This window comes from Brassica rapa, chromosome A02 (assembly GCF_000309985.2).
Source record: "Brassica rapa cultivar Chiifu-401-42 chromosome A02, CAAS_Brap_v3.01, whole genome shotgun sequence".
Classification (NCBI taxonomy): domain Eukaryota; kingdom Viridiplantae; phylum Streptophyta; class Magnoliopsida; order Brassicales; family Brassicaceae; genus Brassica; species Brassica rapa.
The window spans coordinates 8,698,470-8,716,518 of record NC_024796.2 but is presented as its reverse complement, the minus strand read 5'-3'; the positions used below and the strand labels follow the sequence as shown (position 1 = coordinate 8,716,518).

The 18,049-nt window shown below is 34.4% G+C and overlaps 3 protein-coding genes across 3 annotated transcripts; all 3 read right to left on the bottom strand.

The window, feature by feature from the left end:
* Nucleotides 1–1,340: 1,340 nt before the first annotated feature.
* On the bottom strand, nucleotides 1,341–6,202 carry LOC103852203 (exocyst complex component EXO84B). The gene is made up of 6 exons (XM_009129124.2): nucleotides 4,284–6,202; nucleotides 3,233–4,217; nucleotides 2,359–2,880; nucleotides 2,003–2,191; nucleotides 1,788–1,918; nucleotides 1,341–1,710 (listed from the first exon to the last, which is right to left on the bottom strand). Exons 1-6 carry the CDS (start codon nucleotides 4,520–4,522, stop codon nucleotides 1,554–1,556), a joined length of 2,223 nt encoding a protein of 740 aa, XP_009127372.1. The 5' UTR covers nucleotides 4,523–6,202; the 3' UTR covers nucleotides 1,341–1,553.
* A 246-nt stretch (nucleotides 6,203–6,448) lies between these two features.
* On the bottom strand, nucleotides 6,449–10,294 carry LOC103852202 (chloride channel protein CLC-c). Its single transcript, XM_009129123.3, has 8 exons — nucleotides 9,610–10,294; nucleotides 9,079–9,279; nucleotides 8,819–8,996; nucleotides 8,487–8,749; nucleotides 8,144–8,413; nucleotides 6,942–8,070; nucleotides 6,768–6,864; nucleotides 6,449–6,680 (listed from the first exon to the last, which is right to left on the bottom strand). The coding sequence occupies exons 1-7, from the start codon at nucleotides 9,804–9,806 to the stop codon at nucleotides 6,775–6,777; spliced, it is 2,328 nt and encodes a 775-aa protein (XP_009127371.1). The 5' UTR covers nucleotides 9,807–10,294; the 3' UTR covers nucleotides 6,449–6,680; nucleotides 6,768–6,774.
* A 4,150-nt stretch (nucleotides 10,295–14,444) lies between these two features.
* Nucleotides 14,445–16,310, bottom strand: LOC103852201. Its single transcript, XM_009129122.3, has 2 exons — nucleotides 15,679–16,310; nucleotides 14,445–15,392 (listed from the first exon to the last, which is right to left on the bottom strand). The coding sequence occupies exons 1-2, from the start codon at nucleotides 15,827–15,829 to the stop codon at nucleotides 14,695–14,697; spliced, it is 849 nt and encodes a 282-aa protein (XP_009127370.1). The 5' UTR covers nucleotides 15,830–16,310; the 3' UTR covers nucleotides 14,445–14,694.
* Between the last annotated feature and the right edge of the window lie 1,739 nt (nucleotides 16,311–18,049).

Below are 18,049 nucleotides of genomic sequence, written 5' to 3'. Positions count from 1 at the left end.
TATTTCATATTTTATTAAATGACATATATAATTTTTGTAATACTATTATTTTAATATTTAGTTAAATCACAAATTATAAATATATAAATATATGAGAATACAAATAGAATAATTTACATGTTTGACATTATTTAATTTATTATTATTATTAAAAGTTCAAAATGGGTAATCAATTTGTAAAGCATGGAATTATTATTTGATTGTATAATATTAGATTAATGTAGATTTTAGTTTTTGTAATTCATTACTGTATATATTTATATTTATTTATACATAATTTTTGTAATTTGTGTTTGATAGATACATTTTTGGGGGTTTCAAATTGAATGGCCATTATTAGCGTAATTAGTGTGATCAAACATTTGGATATATTGTTGTGCTGTGTTGAAGTACTTGATGACATACAGTACTTTCGAATTTAGAAAAACTGAAATTTAGACCCTAGAGGGAGTTTTAGTCTAGAAATGGAATTACACTAAATAGTTGTTGTAATAGAAAAAGACAGTACTTCAAGAGGCTTGTGTCTAATTTATGCGTTAGCAATTAGTTGTATTTGCTTTTTTTGTGAATTCGAAAAAGAAAGTTTCTTTTGTCTTGTTTACTTATGCACCACTCTTACCTCACTGCACCTACACTTTCGTTTGTTCTTTCACCCATGATTTCGAAGAAACAAGATCAAGCGAAAAATCGAAAGTCAAGAATAGGTTTTCGTATCATGTTAAACTGGAATCCTTTTTACAAAAAAATGTTAAACTGGAATCCTGTGAGCGTCTCCTTATATATATAGGACGATATACAAATGATTTTATCTCTAATGCTTCTCGGCCTAACTTTCACAAGTTCGTGGAATGTTTTTCTTAATTTTTCCTGTCTATTACTTTCCTTGCTAACCACATCACTTGAAAATGCGAGATCTCTGTTTTACGATCGCAAGTATGTTGCCACCAATACTCTAAGCTTTTTATACATAAAATTATAAATTATGCTCAGCTTTTTATAAGACAGTAATTTAAGTGACCTCAGCCAAATAAATTGTCATTCCATGGCCTTTTCAGATAAATCAAATCTTATTTAAAAACTCAACAATTCATCATGGATTTATTTTTATTTTTAAAAAGATTCATGCTATAGCAATTCTTGTGTTACCAATGTAAGCCAAAGTAATGAGCAAAAACGCAGTTTCTCTTTACTACTTCAAAAACAGCTACTTAAATTTACAACTCTCAGTTCAGTTCCGGGTGAGCAAGATCTTCATCAAAGACTGTAAATCAGAATGGTGACAATAATCTTTCGGTTTCACGAAAAGAGATTTTCCTACATCAAATCCGTAACATGGTGACTAAAGATCAACATTCTCTTTACTTGACAACCCAAAGAACAAGAGATAAGAAAGGACCAATAAAAGAAAACATTCAACTCAACCACATTTACACACCCTTGCATCAATAATTTGAGATTCTATAAAAGAAAAGCAGAGCTGAAAAGAGAAAATCAAAAGTTCTTACCACTAAGCTTCTTTACATACATAATATATAATATGGGGGTTGGTTGGTTCAACAGCTGCCATGTGATCTCGCCGATGAAACAGACTGAGCCGAGACAGAAGCAGTCGGGCTGTGGACTTCCCCATTGTTGCCTTCTGCTTTACCACTCAATCTTTCCATTCCATCCAGACATATTTCAGTAAACCAGTCGTCTTTTGGCAGCTCACTGTACATCATTCAAAACCGAGTTTAATTCATTTATACTACCAGAAAAGCTAAAACATAGCCAAAACCGACATATACCTATCCAGTCCCGTTGCAGTGAAAGCTGCTAAGGCTTTAGATATTATCTCATTAGTTCCCCTGTTCAAATTCCTCAATGGGTAGCGACCTTGGGATGCAAAGCATGTGACAAACTTCATGTCCAAATACAGCTGTGACAGAAGAAGATTGTTAGAAACGGTATACAACCGTTTTGATATTGCTCGCAAAACAAAAGCTAAAACGAATTTACAAACCTGCCGGAGGCCAAGAGGTCCCAAAGGTCTAGGACCTTTCTCAATGTCATCCCAAAAGCTCTGGTCTCCGGAAAGCCATAAGATCACAGTCTCTTTTAATCGCATCAACAAAGATGTGGCAAATCTTTCTCTTCCTACAAACATATCCGCTGCTAAACTTGCCATCCTGTTAAATTTGGCAAAAAGTTCCTGTTTTCCAACGACGCAACACCAAAAAGTTAAGAAAATTCAGCTAAAAGAAGAGAGAGAAATAAAAAAAAGTCCATGACAAAAACCATAGTTTCAACTAGACAAAACGTGGCAGTACTTTATAAAGGGTTACTAAACTTATATGGAGATGGGGAAACCACAATTACCTGAAATACCAGAGATGGAAACCAGTCCACATCGTCGCCATTTTCATCCATGTTTATGTACATATCTGCAGACAAACGGCAATCTCCTTCCTCGGTAAAAATGAGATCCAAGGCATGCTGGCAACAAAACGCATCTTTTAACTTGTCAACAGTACTAAGTAAACGTCTCTTCCACTCACGTTGTTCAGGATTACGATTTTGTCTGTCTGAAGGTCTCCTTATGCCATCTGTCCTGTGACTTGTCTGATCAAGAGGAGTGAGTTTCATGGCAGCACGTGGGAGCAATTCACCCGCTAGCAGTGATGCATTTGCAAGTAATGCAAGTTGGTGTGCCTCGGTCTGAGCCATTTGGACAATCTTATTACCAAAACCTTCAAAATTTGCCTCTCCTTCGTCTTCTATGGAACCAGGAAGTGCTCTAATCAGCACATCTACATATGAGTTGAACACTATAAATAGCCCTTCTAGCGCTTTACTTCCCAACTGCTTACTTAGAAGAGGTCCTACATCCTCAAAGAAGTCCTGCAACAAAATTCAGAATTTTAAAACAGATCTACTTTTACAAATATCTCCAAAATTCATGAGAATCCACTAGGCACTACTTTGCCTATCGGAGCAGACTAAGACAGAAATGGTACTGTATAAGAGTTTAAGACTCAAAGATAATCCAGGTTCCTAGCATGTCTGCATTCCCTAAGACCATCTCCAATCCCACTCTAATTAATATTTTTTTGTTTGTTCGTTACTCCATTTTTCCACCCCATTTTGGAGTGAAATATGGAGTGGATTGGGATGCTCTAAGAACTTCGTTTTGTCTACTAAATTTTAAAACAAAGGTTGAAGCTTCTGAGAGGTTTGACAAAAGATTGTCTACCTGGACCATCAGGTTAAAGCGGTGGGCACTGGATGTAAGCTTATTCTGAAATGCCGTACCAACATGGCGACTACCAGCAGGAGGGTACGTCAGCACCCAATCATCTGCAGCAGCCATACCTGCAGTGTTATCTTCAATGCGCTTAAGATTTGCCTCCAAAGCCTGTTCCACGACAGGCTTAAAGTGCTTTAAAAGCACAGGGCAGAGGGACAAACCACGAGCTTCCAACAAAGAGCAATGACCAAGAGCTATCTGTGCACACTCTGCGGCGGCTCTTAGTCCTCCAGAAGAAGCTAACGCATGCTTTTTAACGAGAAGGAAAAAAAACGCCTCTGTTTGCTTAGTAGCCCAAGTCACGAGCTCAGAGCTATACGCTGGCTCTTCCCCAAAGATCCCCAATGAATCGCTGGAAGCGTGAGAGATAGCTGAGAAAAAAAGCTGAGAAAGTGCAGCAGCAGTGTACGCTACTCCATTGCTAGATGGACGAAGACTCTGCATGTTGTATTGATATCTCTGGAAATGGGCATCAAGAAGCACAGTATGGGCTCTAGGCCCATCTCCAAGCCTTTTTAGAGCCGTTATTATTGAACGAAGCTCCCCGCCTCGAGTCGAAGGTTGACAAGCAGCTTTGGCAAGTTGGTCAGCCATTTTTCGCTTGCGTTGGGAAATAGCAAACTGGAGAGAAGAGCTTAGAGTGTGGCTTTCGTTTGCTTGAGATATCAAAATTTCTCCCTCGTCAAAAGCTGTTAGAGCTTCATCGACTCTTCTTTCGGCTAATAAAGCATCAAGCTGGTCAATGTACTCTGCAGCCCATTTCTCTAGATCAGAGAGGTCATTATCTCCAAAATTCAACACATCATCAGACGGTTTATCGTCGTCAATGTAGACTCCGTTTGCTAAGGCGTGAATTAGAGTGGCCTGAGTGGAGAGGAGATTTCTGATAGATGATAGCTCCCCTTCCAAATCCGATATCTCTTTCGATGTGCTGCATAGAGCACAAGATTTTTACAACCATCATATTAACACTAGGATTAAATAACACTAAGCTAACCGTATAAAGGATGGATAATTAGCATAAACACTGCGCCGCATTTCTTCAGCAGAAGCTCTCTTCAAATCCAATAGATAGGAGCATAACTGCTTTATATCCTTGTGGTTGATAGAACATTTGGATTGAACATAAGCGTCAGCATCGAACTTATCAGACTTGAATATACTCAGGCCTTCCTCCACTCTAACACCGTTTTCCTTCGTCGGTGTGCTTTTTATTCTGGCCGTCTTCGCCGCCATCGTTAATTAAGAGAGTACTTTCGGTTTCCGATCACCACTCCCGAAGCGCAGCGATACGGCAAAATGTATGGGAGAATTAAGCACAGATCATACGTAAAGGATAAAGATCAGAGCGGGAGAATGATAAGATTGATAGTGGCGTTAGGTAGAAGATGATCGAGTTGCCCAACCAGCGACGGAAGATTGGCTTTTTCGTCTGCTTAAATAAATATTTGTTTTTCTTCTCTCTCTAAAAAATAAAGGGGAAATACTTTTAATAAAAGCTACTAAAGTAAATTTTTAAAAGTTCTCAAAAACTATATATATAAAATATTAAAGTTCCAAAACAATAATTTAAAAAAAAAATAATTTTTAAACTATTATTTTTGAAAAACATAAGATGGTATATTTTAAATAATAATTTATTTTTATTATTAAAATAAATTGCGCTTTATCAGTAATTACTTTATTATAATTCCGCATTATCACTTTTTAAGTTGAAGTAGAAATGCCGGTAAAAATCATTTAAAACTTAAACTAAATATAAATATTACTTTAGACGTTTTAAATATGATTTTTCTGTCATTTTTTTTTGTAAATAGCATTTTCATTATATAATTATTCAAACATTGGAAATACTAGAATATTTTAAATGCTTTGAAGACGAGATCTATCTTTTTTTTTGAATGAATGTTAAATTTTTATTCATCAAAAAAGTTTTTTTTTACATCAAAGTGTAGACCATAATAAAAGATATTTCCTATCATTTTATTTCTTTACTTCTGATAGTCCACAAAATATTTTTCCATACCCTTTTCTCCTTTCAATCTCAATAAGCTTAGTTTGTTTATGACTCCTTTGTCAACAAGCTTCTGCACAACAGCTATGGGCAAAGGTTTCTCGCCATGGTTGATCTTATTTCTTTCTCTCCATATCGTGTGAGCAACTTTGATTATTCGGGAATGAGATAAGTTTGTTTTCCTTACCTAAATTCATTGCAACTTTGATTATTTAGAATTCAATATTCAATATTCTGGATTGAAATACAATTTTATTGGGTTTGAGTAAGTTTAGGAAACAATTTTCATAAACCTAAATGGGATGTCACAAAAAATGATAAATTGAGTGATTTGGTAAAATCTGTCTTATCCTCTCTTGTTCCACACACGTTGTTTCATTCAAGACAAAGACTGTACGTAGTCTTATCATAGATGGTGGAAGTTGCACCAATGCAGCTAGTGAGGTTTTGGTGGATAAGATCGAGTTGAAGGTCCATAAACACCCAAAACCCTACACTCTTCAGCGGCTAAGTGAAGAAGGTGAGATGCGTTTGACCCATCAGGTTGACATTTCTTTTACTATTGTTCGATACAAAGACATGGTCGAATGTGATGTCCTACCCATGGAAACAAGTCATATCTTGTTTGGAAGGCCTTCTCAATATGAAAATAAAGCTGTTCATGATGGCTTCACCAATAGACACTTTTGTGCATGAAGACAAGGTCACGTTGGTACTAACACCTAAGAAGTACATAAGGATCAAATGCAACTTAATCAAAGGAAGGAAGCAGATAGAGCAGATGGAACCAAAGCAACCGAAAATGAAGATAAGGTAAGAGGTTTAAGTCTCCTTGCTACCTCCTCTACACTTAAACAAGATGTATTCGACCAGCAATCCTTGGTGTTACTAATCTTTAGGGAGTTGTTAACTTCTTCTAACCACTACCCGGTCACACCAAGGAAAATTGAACCCTTTTTAGGGAAAAATGGAATTAAACTGAACCTCCAGGTGGAGTCTCTTCAAGTAACCATGGATAATACTTAGTTACTCTTAATTAAAAAACAATCAAAATATTATAAATGACATAGATTATACAAGTGTTAGTTACATGCTTCTTTTTTTTAACTGGTAGATTGACGTGGTTTATTTTTCATATAAAAAATTAGTTTAAGAGTTTGAAAACAGACCATACTTTTATTACCCAACTCACTACATTGCACAATATTCCCAATATTCTTCTCAACAAAAATAATTGAAACAAATGGTTATGAATGTGGGCATAAGAGCAAATCAAATGCTCATCTGGGGTTTTAAATTTGATATGCACATATTCATCACAACGAGTATAAAATGGGGAGAAAGAACTCTAAGAAACTTTTTCTCTTCATTCCTTATCACCTGTAAATACAAATCAAAGTTTCAATTAGATAAAAGAAAGAAAAAAAAATGGATACACAATGCAGGCAACAAGACTAAATGGCTAACCATATTTTCACTTGAGAGGATCAATGTGAGGGTAGAGGCCCAGGACATGTTCCGGCATGAAATCATGCCTTGTAAGTATCCCAACAATAGGCGGTCTCTGCGATACAAAAGACATGTGCGTTAGAAACGTAAACAAATCTCTAGAGAGAAATAAAGATAGAGAGAGAGTCTGACCCCTGGTGTTTTGGGCACCACACACAAGTGGCGAAGGCCAAGTTGCCGGAAAAGAATAGCGGCTTTAGCTAGAGACAAAGTCTCAAGCACAGTGTAAGGAGACGTGTTAGTGATGGGATGGAGATCAACATACATCTCCATCTCCTCATCACTAATAACCAAATCATCAATCTTGAGCCCTTTCCCCAACCCTGCTTTCGCAAAGTCACGGGCCTTGCAGCTTCTAAGAATCTGAGAACCAAACGTCGTTTTCTGCTTGGAGAATCTCTTTCCTTGGAGAAGCACAAGGAGATGAGACCTCAACGCAATCCCACACAGCTCAGAGGCTTCGGTGAAAGGTGGCTCATCAATCACAGGGAAGCCGTTATGACTCGTCATCTTTAAAGCCTGCCATATCACCCCAACCTTCTCAACTCGTGAAAAAGACAGCAAAGGTCCAGCGACAACGTCCTTCGCCATCAAATTGCGCATGTAGGGCTCTGCATGGTCTTCCATGTAAGGCAGTCCTTTCATTGTCACAATCTGGTCATACACCCCTTTGTTGAAACAATCGGCAACGGTTTTGGAGATTAAGAGTACAAGCATCACCAGCGGAAGCATTAGGAGATTGTTTGTAAGTTCGAGAAGAATGACGCATAGAGAGACCGTCATTCTCATTGTGCCTCCAAGGAAGGAAGCAGCTCCAAGCAGAGAGAACAGACCCACGTCAAGCTGAGATACTGGTCCCAGAAGTCTACCAACAAGCCGTCCATACGAAGCTCCAGCGAGAATGACGGGAATGAAAAGCCCAGAGGGTATAGCTATGCCATATGTTATGATGCCAAGGCAGTAGACAAACACAAAGAACATGGCGAGGGTGGAGATTTGGAACTCATTCTCAGACCTTGACGTGAAAAGGCTGCGGATTGCATCGTCATTGGTGTTGAGAAGGAGTGAGGAAAGGTCATTGTAATGGTTTGGAGGACACTGGAAACTCTTGTAGATCCCGGATCGACCCACGCTTGGGCACTTTCCCTCTGATCCAATAGGACAAGGGGTACACTGTGAGATCCATGGAAGACCAAATGCACAGCACGAGCTCAGAATTGAAACCGCCATCACAAGCATCACTTTAAATCCCGGACCTCTCCTGCAAGTTATGGATAGAATAAATATGAATTGAGAGAGCAGCCAAACACTTCATCTTAAGACAAGTGACTTACTCGTTGATTAAGGCATATGTGCGGAGGACAATGTCCACAAGGTAGTTGTAAAGGCTTCCAAGAACACCACCAACAACTCCAAGGAAGACTACCGCTAGCAAATCTGGTGTGCTGTAAAGAACTGGTCCAGAGTTGACGTCAAACATGATAAGACCTCCTTTACCGAACAGTCCACATTTGCCAGATCGGCAGAGCTCAATCAAAGTTCGTAACACTACTGCTACAACTGCGGTAGTGAAGAAGGTCCTCCAAAGAAGGGCACTCCTCCACCTAACCAGTTCAACAAAGTTAGTTAGACATGATCCTTTCAATAAAGGTTATAAGGGAGAAACCGAAAAATTACCAAGAAGCAGCTTCTTCAAGGGCGAAAAGAACTCCACCGACTGGAGCACGGAAGGCAGCCGCCACACCAGCAGCAGCGCCGCAAGTGATCAGGTCTCTTCTGTCTCTGTCGTTTTTGAAGAACCTGAGCCACTTCCATGTCAGTTTATACTTTCTGGAACCACCTTGTCCAAGTAAATTAGCAATGCAAGCACCAGTATGCACCATAGGCCCTTCTTTTCCAACTACGAATCCAGCAGCAACTCCAAATATTGACCCAAATATCTGCCAATAAAAAATCATAATTAATATGTTCGATTCAAGACGCTTGGACAGATGGTTTTGGGATCTTACCTTAACGAAGAGGGTGCTCGGAGCTAGTATTGAATAAGCATCTATACCATTGAGATAAGCTTTAACCTCAGGTATGCCAGATCCTGCTGCTGCCGGAGCAATGAAAGCACAGAGAGAAGCAGCAGCAGTCGCCAAGATCAAGTTACAACCAGCGAATGCAAAGAAGGCCTGAAAGTATCTGCAGTTTCAAAAAAAGATTCCGCAGTCATTAGAGAACATCAGAAGCAGAGATGAAACAATGAAAATGCTATTAGACTTACTTTTCCTTGAGCATGAGGTTGCCGGTGAGCAAGAGTTTGAATCCAGCTATGTTCTCAACAGCAAGGTTATTCAAAAAGCCGACAAGGCCAGTGGCTAAACCGATAAGGAACGCAAGCGCCCATTTGAGGATGGTATACTGAAGTATCTCAATCTTCTTCCTAGACCTCCAGTCCTGCTTGAATAGATCATTCTCAAAGATCCTGCCCAAAAATAATAACAAGACACACCAAACTATCATAACAAATAAAAGGCAATACAGCAATAAAATAAAAAAGCAAAAAGAAGATTAAATCTTAAAAGATTTAGAAGACTTAAAAACTCTTTTGCACTTTTACTTAAAAAGAAAATGATGATGTCTCTCAAAAAGCTTCAGTTTTTTTACCTATGAATTAAAAAAAAATGCAACACTATTCATAAAAAAGTACATAACACGACAAAAAGCAACACAACCCAAATAATCTTATCCCATTGATTGTCTCTGTTTTCCAAAACAAAAGGAAAAGTGAAATTGGGAAAACACAAAGACATACTCGTAATCAAGGCTTTCGATGGGACAAGTGTTGGCTCCGACAATTGCGATCTGGGAAGTCGTGTTCTTTCGGTTCCTCGCGAGCAGAGGCTGTTGGAATCCGACAGATCCATCATCTAGAATCCCAGATATCTTCCTTTCGTACGCGTGGATGCCTCCTTCCACCTCTATATCATGGTCGTCGCTACGATCATCCATCTCCTGTTCCACAGTTTTCGATCCCGATCAGATAGGAGATTGGTGTTATATAATTGGTTTATTTAAGAGAGCTCGTGTCCCCCTGGAATCAAGGACCTCTCGCGCTCAGGTAAATTGTTAAAGTCGATTTTTTTTTTTATTTATTTTTTTTTTTTTTTTTTGGAGTTTTGGTTTAGGACGCAAGGTCAGGGGAGTTTTTATTGTTTTCTTTTTTGACATGAGTTTTTGTTGTTTTCCTTTTCCTCCTTTATTTAGCAAACCCAAGTCAATAAGAATGAAATGAACGAAAAAATGTCTCTTTTGTTTTAGTACGATTTGACTGGAAATTGTGGATCCTAAATTCACATTATGTATTGTTCAAAAAAAAAAAAATTCACATTATGTATTTAAAAATATTTTAATCAGGTTCGAGTTAAAAGAAATGGATTATATTGAAGAGTATCGAACTATAGGTGTAAAAAGGAAATAAAATCGAAAACTACAAAATAATGAACAAGTGTTGATGAGTATCTATATTGATGAGTTCGAATATAGTTCAGCAAATACCTTTTATTCAAAGGAGAAATGTGTACCCCAGCAAATACCTTTTTTTTTATTAGCAAATACCATTTCTTCTACGTATTAGAATGAATTTTTTAATCAATTTTTATTTCATGCATAAAAGAGTTGTACAGTTTTGTATTTTTAAATTATGTAAGGTGGAGCCGACCTAGTAATTTAGTCCCTATAACGTAATCATAACATAAACAAATTTAAGTCTGCATTAGGAATTTGGGGGTGGTGGAAAGCCGTCTTAGGATATCATTGTTATGGCTAGTGATAGGCTAGTGACAATAAATCAACTGCAATAAACTATATAAATTTTAAAGTTGACCAATTTTTTAAAATGAAATAAATTAACCATCTATTTATGTGAAAAGGAAATTACCTTTTAAATTTCGTAAACGAAAAAAATGCTTGAATTCTATATGATATTATTCACAGTTTAGGATGAATCAACTAACAGCCTTTTTCAAACTCGAGTTTCAAAATCTCAACTTAAACCGTTAGGAAACTTGATCTCAGACATATGATCTTGGGATTTCAGATTTGATCTGGGAACCTCGGTTCAATGTTTGGTCACATGGTAATATCTTTTGATCATATTAAAAAAATTTAGTTCGTCGTACATATCTAATATATTAATTTAGGGTCATATTTTTTATCTACGATCAAAAATTGTCATTTAAATTTTGAACATTCTCTAGAATCTAATAATAATCTTATCATTTTAAATAGTACGATCATGTTTAGTTCTTTTAATATATCGACATCACTTAATTTAAACGAACTTCTAAATAAATAGTATTTCGGTCATCTACAATCTAAAATATAATAAGAATACACAATTTATATTTTTATATCAGTGAACAGAAAATTTATATTTTTATATCAGTTTAACAATACAAGTATCCACCTTTGTATTGCATTCATATTACAGCATTATATCCACCCTAAATCACTTAGACTAAACCAACTTTATAAGTTGCTTCTCTTTAGTTACCATGTTCTGCACCTGCTACACAAACTCAATTCATATTTGTCAAACGTTCATCATTCCAAAAATTGTGACAACGTTTATATTTACATGAGTTTTGTGTAATACACCATTCTATGCAGTTATCAATATGATGAAGAGTTTAATAAACAAATTCATGTATGTTTCACTTCATTTCACGAATCTTGCAACCTTCGTACATCAAAATCATTTATCTTTATAAGAAAATATACATATATAAATTATATGTTCTGTAAATTAGTGAAACAGAATATTCTAACCACCTATATATAGATTAGTTCAAATCCACAGTAACTTATCTATATTTATTTGTATATATCTTTTTAGATATTCAAATTAAATCTGTTATTTAAATTATTTCTTCGCTGATATTTCGAGAATCCATACCATGCGCGGTTAAATCCTATATTTATATTTAAACATTTATTTTGTTTTATATATTGTTTGCGTTTGCATTTTCTATCTTTTAGAAGGATAGTACGTTGTCACTGGGTTCTAAAAGCCATATATAAATCATTATATATGAAGTGCCAGCCAGAAATCCACAAAATCTCTAACTCTAAATGAGTCGCCTATAACTACTAACCTTAATCTTAATTTTCCATCATGTTTTCAATGTTTTGAGATCTTTTAGAAAAGTAATTTTTTAGAGGATCCATTTTGAATTTGTTATTTTTTGGAGCTTTTATTTGGATACATTAGTGAATATATGATATGTTTAAAATTGGATTTAATTTATATTGTTCCATTTATAATCGATTAGTTTTAAAAAATTATAAACATTAATGAATGTAAAATATGTTATTTACAGATTTGATGAATGAAATCTAGAGAAAGAATATTAAGTTATTCTTTAGAAATATCTAGAATTTGAAAATTTGTTAGTTTATATATTTGGGAATATCTTATTTAATAAAATATAAAAAGTTATAATAATTACAACTTTATGGAATCGTATATATTATGGTATATTTATTAATGCTTTTCAAAAATATATTAAAATATTATTATATAAATATGGATTTGTAGTTATATATTATGTGGAATGATTTTATGATTAATCAAGTATTTAAAAACTGCTCAAGAAATCTAAAAGATTTAGAAGAACCTGTATTTGGTGGTCCAAAATTAAAATATAAAACATAAGTCCAAAATATAACTTTAATTTAATAGATTTCATATATTTAATATATATTTTATTTGAAATACAAATGAATATTTTAAAAATAAATTATAACAAATATTTTTAAAATTTAAATTTTAATTATCAGTAAAATATATTAAACTATTTTATATGATTTTATTTATGTATTAAAATGAAAAATTATTTAATTTTATGCTAATTATATTTTAGTGATAAGAAGAATTTAAATTAATAGCGAAAATAAATTTCAAAAGTATTTTAAAAAAGATTTTGTTAGAATTTTTAAAATAAAGTCATCTATTTGTATTTTAAAAGATTAAGATATTATAATTAAATTATATATAATTTAATAAAATTTCTAAGAGATGGTCTAAAAAAATCACACATCAAAAAGTCATAAGATTCTAATTTAAATACGTAATCTCTGGAATTATTAAGAAAATTAGTCTAACCATATCAGCGCATAGCACGGATTGTTTTAGTATCTAGTTCTTATTTGTTTGTTGCATTGTAAAATAATTAAATTTGACTTAAACTGGATCGAGAGTGTTACAGTAATCATTTATTGTGGGTAAACGAGCATTCATCTCGCAACTACGACCATTGATTGATTACGTGGGTACTTTAGGTGTCATGTTTGTTACGTATTAGAGCTAAATTATATCTATTCAGTGTGCTAAATCTGAGTCCATGAACTTACTGTTTTAGCTCCTCATAATTCTCTGAATGATTACATGTTATTCACATCTCTTTCTTCCACTTTTCAGGTGATGCTGAGTTATGTATCACATCTTTCGTCTTAGAAACTCGTTTATATTCGGGAGCATATATCTAACACCCATTCAAATATTTATACAAAGAGATTGTGTTTGGTTTAAATCCAAAAACATGTAATTTAGAAACAGTACCAAATTATATTGTATATATAGTGTATTTTTTAAGGGGAAATTACATGTTTACCACTTTTATGGTACCACTTTTCATTTTTACCACCAGGGACATTTTCAAAAATACATTATTCATTAAGTGGCAAAAGACTTTTATGTTCTTGTTATTATATATATAATAAATTATTATTTAAATAAAATAAAAAAATAAAAAATAAAAAAAGTGAACTTTTTTATAAATTTTTTTTTGAAATTTTTTTTTCAAATTTCTTTTTGAAAAGCAAAAATTATGTTTGAAACTATTTTTTTAATTTTTAATATATTTTTTAAGTATTTATTATATATTTATTAGAATCCTAAATTTCACATTCCAAAACCTACTCCACCCCTCAACTCTAAACCCTAAGTCTAGATTAGTTAACCCTAAGGGTATAATTATCTTTTATCCTTCATTAAAAGTGAGGGTAAAAGTGGTTAGTGTAAACATGAAAAGTGGTACTATGAATATGCTATTTGTGGTAATTTTCCATATTTGAAAACAAATTTACCAGATATTTGCATAATTTGTTTAAAATTTTAATTTTATAAATTTGATCTATTAAAATTTTGATGTATTTAAAAATTAATGACAAAAATAAAACCTCTCAAATAATTAAGTGTGGTTAGGAAAAACTTATAAACTAAAGATTTACTAGTAGCATTTCTTTGTGTTACGGTAAATAAAGTTAATTTGGAGATGTTTACGTTAAATACTTCATAACAAACTTAATTAACATGTTTTATCATTAGAAAATTATTCTAGGACACGAAAATCTTAAATTCAGTTTTTGATTCTGCTAGATGATCATCCAATAATGCTGCCCATATGTAAGCACCAAAGGGACCATCCAATGGAGTTTTTAATAATTGTTGTATTTTTTTCCTAATTAGTTAACTCCAATATATTATGACGATATGTTATCAAGTTAAGAAAGTTCTAATTTCGCTTGAAAAGAAATATAGACAAACTCTTACCAACTATTTTCTTAATTTATCATACACACGATTAATATCAAAGATGAATTTCAACAAAATTTGTGTTTGAACGCATAATCCATGATCTCAACCACAAATTCTCATCAGATTTACAAACACATACAATAAACCAATTATATATAACATCTTGCAGCCTTTTCACAAAAACATTCTCCTGCAGCATATCACGCACGCAGGCGCACACATTTAGTAGATACCTACAAATGTTGAAAACTGTACAAGAAAACATACACAGATGGTTGCCGCAAATGTCATGCAGCAATATCAGAGACGAAGGACATGGTTCAGAGGACTTTGAGGAACACTACCTGTTCTGCCCCAGAACCTACGTTCTTCATTACACCCCAACTTTCCATTACCAGTACCACCACCGGAGCTATGGGCGTTACTGGGTGGATCCCAGCCTCTCTGTAAAACTAAAGGGGGTGATGGTGGTGGTCGCAGCCTACAAGTCAAGTAGTTAGGTGGCTGAAGGTAAGCACTGTGGTGGTGATAGCTATGTGGTTGAGTGATGTTTGGACTGCTCTGTACTTTATGCATTGGGTAAAGCCTGCTCAACTGGTAGCTGCTACCAGTTTCAGGCAGCTCGTGATTATATCCATCAGGTGATGATTCTGATCTCGGAGAAGAAGAAGCACTAGCAGAGAGGGTGAAAGAAGGTCGTGTTCTGATTGGGGCACGAAGAGAAACACTCTTGCGAAGAATGCCATTGACTGCTTCGATGTAGCGTTGCTCTATCGTTTGTGGCTCGATAGGACCTAACTGATTCTCTAGAACCAATGGGTTCGCTGGAAACAAGAACGTTCTTAGCTTCGGAGCTTCGTGACGGTTGTATTCATCCATCATGTGTTTGAGATCTTCGTCGGACTTTACGGAGACTAACGCGTCAAGATCTTCAGGGATGATTTGGTATTTGAGCACGACATCGTTCTCTGTGATTTCTATGAGTTTCTTCATGAGTTCTGAAATTAAGTTAAAAAAATATTTCACAACAATGATTTTGATTACTGCAGGAGAAGATTAAGAGAACACGAGGTTAGTGGTCCAGTGATTAATTTGAGGGCAAAGTCTAATACTGTAAAACCACCTGGGTTCGAATACCATTCGAATACAGGTCACTAAAGAATTAATGTTTCCGCATAGGGCCAATAAAGTAGGCTAGGCTGTGGTTAATCTGGATCCACTTTAATGGGGCCATGCTGCCCTTATATAATTCAAAAAAGGAGAGAAGTTTAAGAGTCGTTTTACCCGCGAAGGTAATGTCTGGAGAAACGGCGATGACACGAGTCTCTCCGCCGACGTATTTGAGAAGGCCGTCGGAAGGTCTAGGGAGGATTTTGCCGCCAAAGCTGCTCATGAACTTCACTTTATTCCTCGGCGATCTCTCTCCCATGGACATTTTTGCCGCCAGGATCTTTTAGGGTTATTCTTTTTTGAAAAATAAAATAGGAAATATCAAAGAAAATAAAGAAATGCAAATTGAAACCCCGATTAATATATTTAAAAAGATTGATGCTCTAGCCTCTTCCTTCTTCGGATCAATTAAAAATGATGAGATTGATGTAGAAATGCATGATGAAGAAGAAGAAAAGAGGTTGATCAAATTGTTGTTAATTCGGGAGTTTTTCAGAGCTTTTTCTACAAAAAAATATTATAAAGCAAGAAAATAGGTGTAGGAGATTTCGTCGCCGTAAGATTTTATTAGATTGTTGGGATTTTGGCTAATTTTGGATTTTATTATTGATAAGAAAGCATCATTTGCATATGTCACAAATGTCAACTTATAACAAACTTTTTTCCAGTTTTTACAAACTATTTTTCTTCTTTTACCCAAGTTTATATACATCATTATCAATGTTTATGTAACTACCATGATTTTCGGGTGTTTTTCAAAACCAACCCATATTTTCAAGTCAAACCCAAAACCAACCTTTTTTTTTTGTCCATACTATTCATCAATAAAATTTCCATATTATCCTTATATTTTTGAATTATTCACAAAATTACCATTTTATTTATTTTTTTTATTAATTTCGAAATTAACAAAAAACCAAATACATCCTAACCATTTCTTCTTATTTACAAAAATGCCATCATCATCAATTTTTCCAACCACCATGAACTACCATTTTTGAACTCTAAAGCTCTAGAATTCAATTTTCAACCACTTTTTTTCTCATTCTAACCCAAAAAACTTCATTTCTTCTCATCTCCTCTACATTTCCATCTAAAAAACTCTCATAACTATCATTTTCATAATCATAAACTTCATATTTTCGAGTTTCTTCATTAGTGAATCGTTAAAGATGCTTCTTTTTGCTCATATTTGGAGTTTGGACGGTTGAAAAGGTTGGAAACGAGCTTTACACATGAAAAAGGTAACTATTTACATGGTTTTCGTTCTTTTTCAGATCTGTGTCGTGACGGTAGACTGTTTTGTATGTCTACGCCTCCGTAGAGACTTACGATGCAGTCTATTTGTCAACGCACAGGTTAGTTTTGCAATTGACCAGACAATTTTTTTTTCTAACGTAGACTTCCTCAGTAGTCTCCGTCTTTACCTTTGACAACAAAAATAAATTTTTTGGTAGACTTACTAAGACGTCTACCTAAAAGAGGTTAGTTTTTCATTTGACCGAACTTTTAACTTTTCAAAATAGACTTCAACGGAAGTCTACAAAATGTAGACTGCCACCGAAGTCTATAAAAGGTCAGTTTTGCATTTGACCAAAACTTTGACTTCGTGGAATAGGTTAGTTTTGTGTTTGACCAAAAAGTTTAAAAAGCAATAAAAAATTTATTAAATTGTAGACTTCATATGCAGTCTTCTTATCTTAAAAAAAAAATGTAGACTGCGTATAAAGTCTACTTTTTTATTTTGGTCAAATGCAAAAACAACCCGTCGGATATGAGAGTAGACTTCACAAGAAGTCTACACACCCGTAGACGTTCATTTCAATCTACTGATTTGAAGTCAAACTTGGTCAATTGCAAAACTAACCTCTTTCAAAAAAATTCAAACATGTAGACTGCATATGAAGTCTAGTTCTGAAAGTCAAATCTTGGATGAATTCTGGTCAATTGCAAAAAGTAACCTTTTTAAATTGTAGACTGAAATGAAAGTCTACATGTACAAAATCACAACTTTTATTCAACTATAGAAAGCAACCCGTAAAATGGTCAATTGCAAAAACCAACCCAAAGAGTAGACCTATTTGACAGTCTACGTCTGTAAACTGAAAAGAACGTCTACATCTTCAGAGACTGAATATTAAGTCTGCATAGAAAAATCTATAAAAATGTGAATTTGTGTATTATTCATTAAATTTTTTCTAGTTTTTTTGTTTGACAGTGTGTGTTAGTTAATCCTAATGGGTTTGAGTGATTTTGAAAAGATTTTTTTTAATAATTATGAAGGTATAATTCATTTAATTTGACAATGTTGTTAGCTAATAATTGTAGACGTATTTGTAAGTCTTCGTTTATAGTTTTGCTAATAAGGTTGAACTTGTTTTAAAGCTGAAGTCGGTGACTGTGGAATATAAATTTACATTCTCAGCATATAAGACATCATTTAAAACAAATGACTCCGAATAGGAAAATATTCCTCTTATGCCAG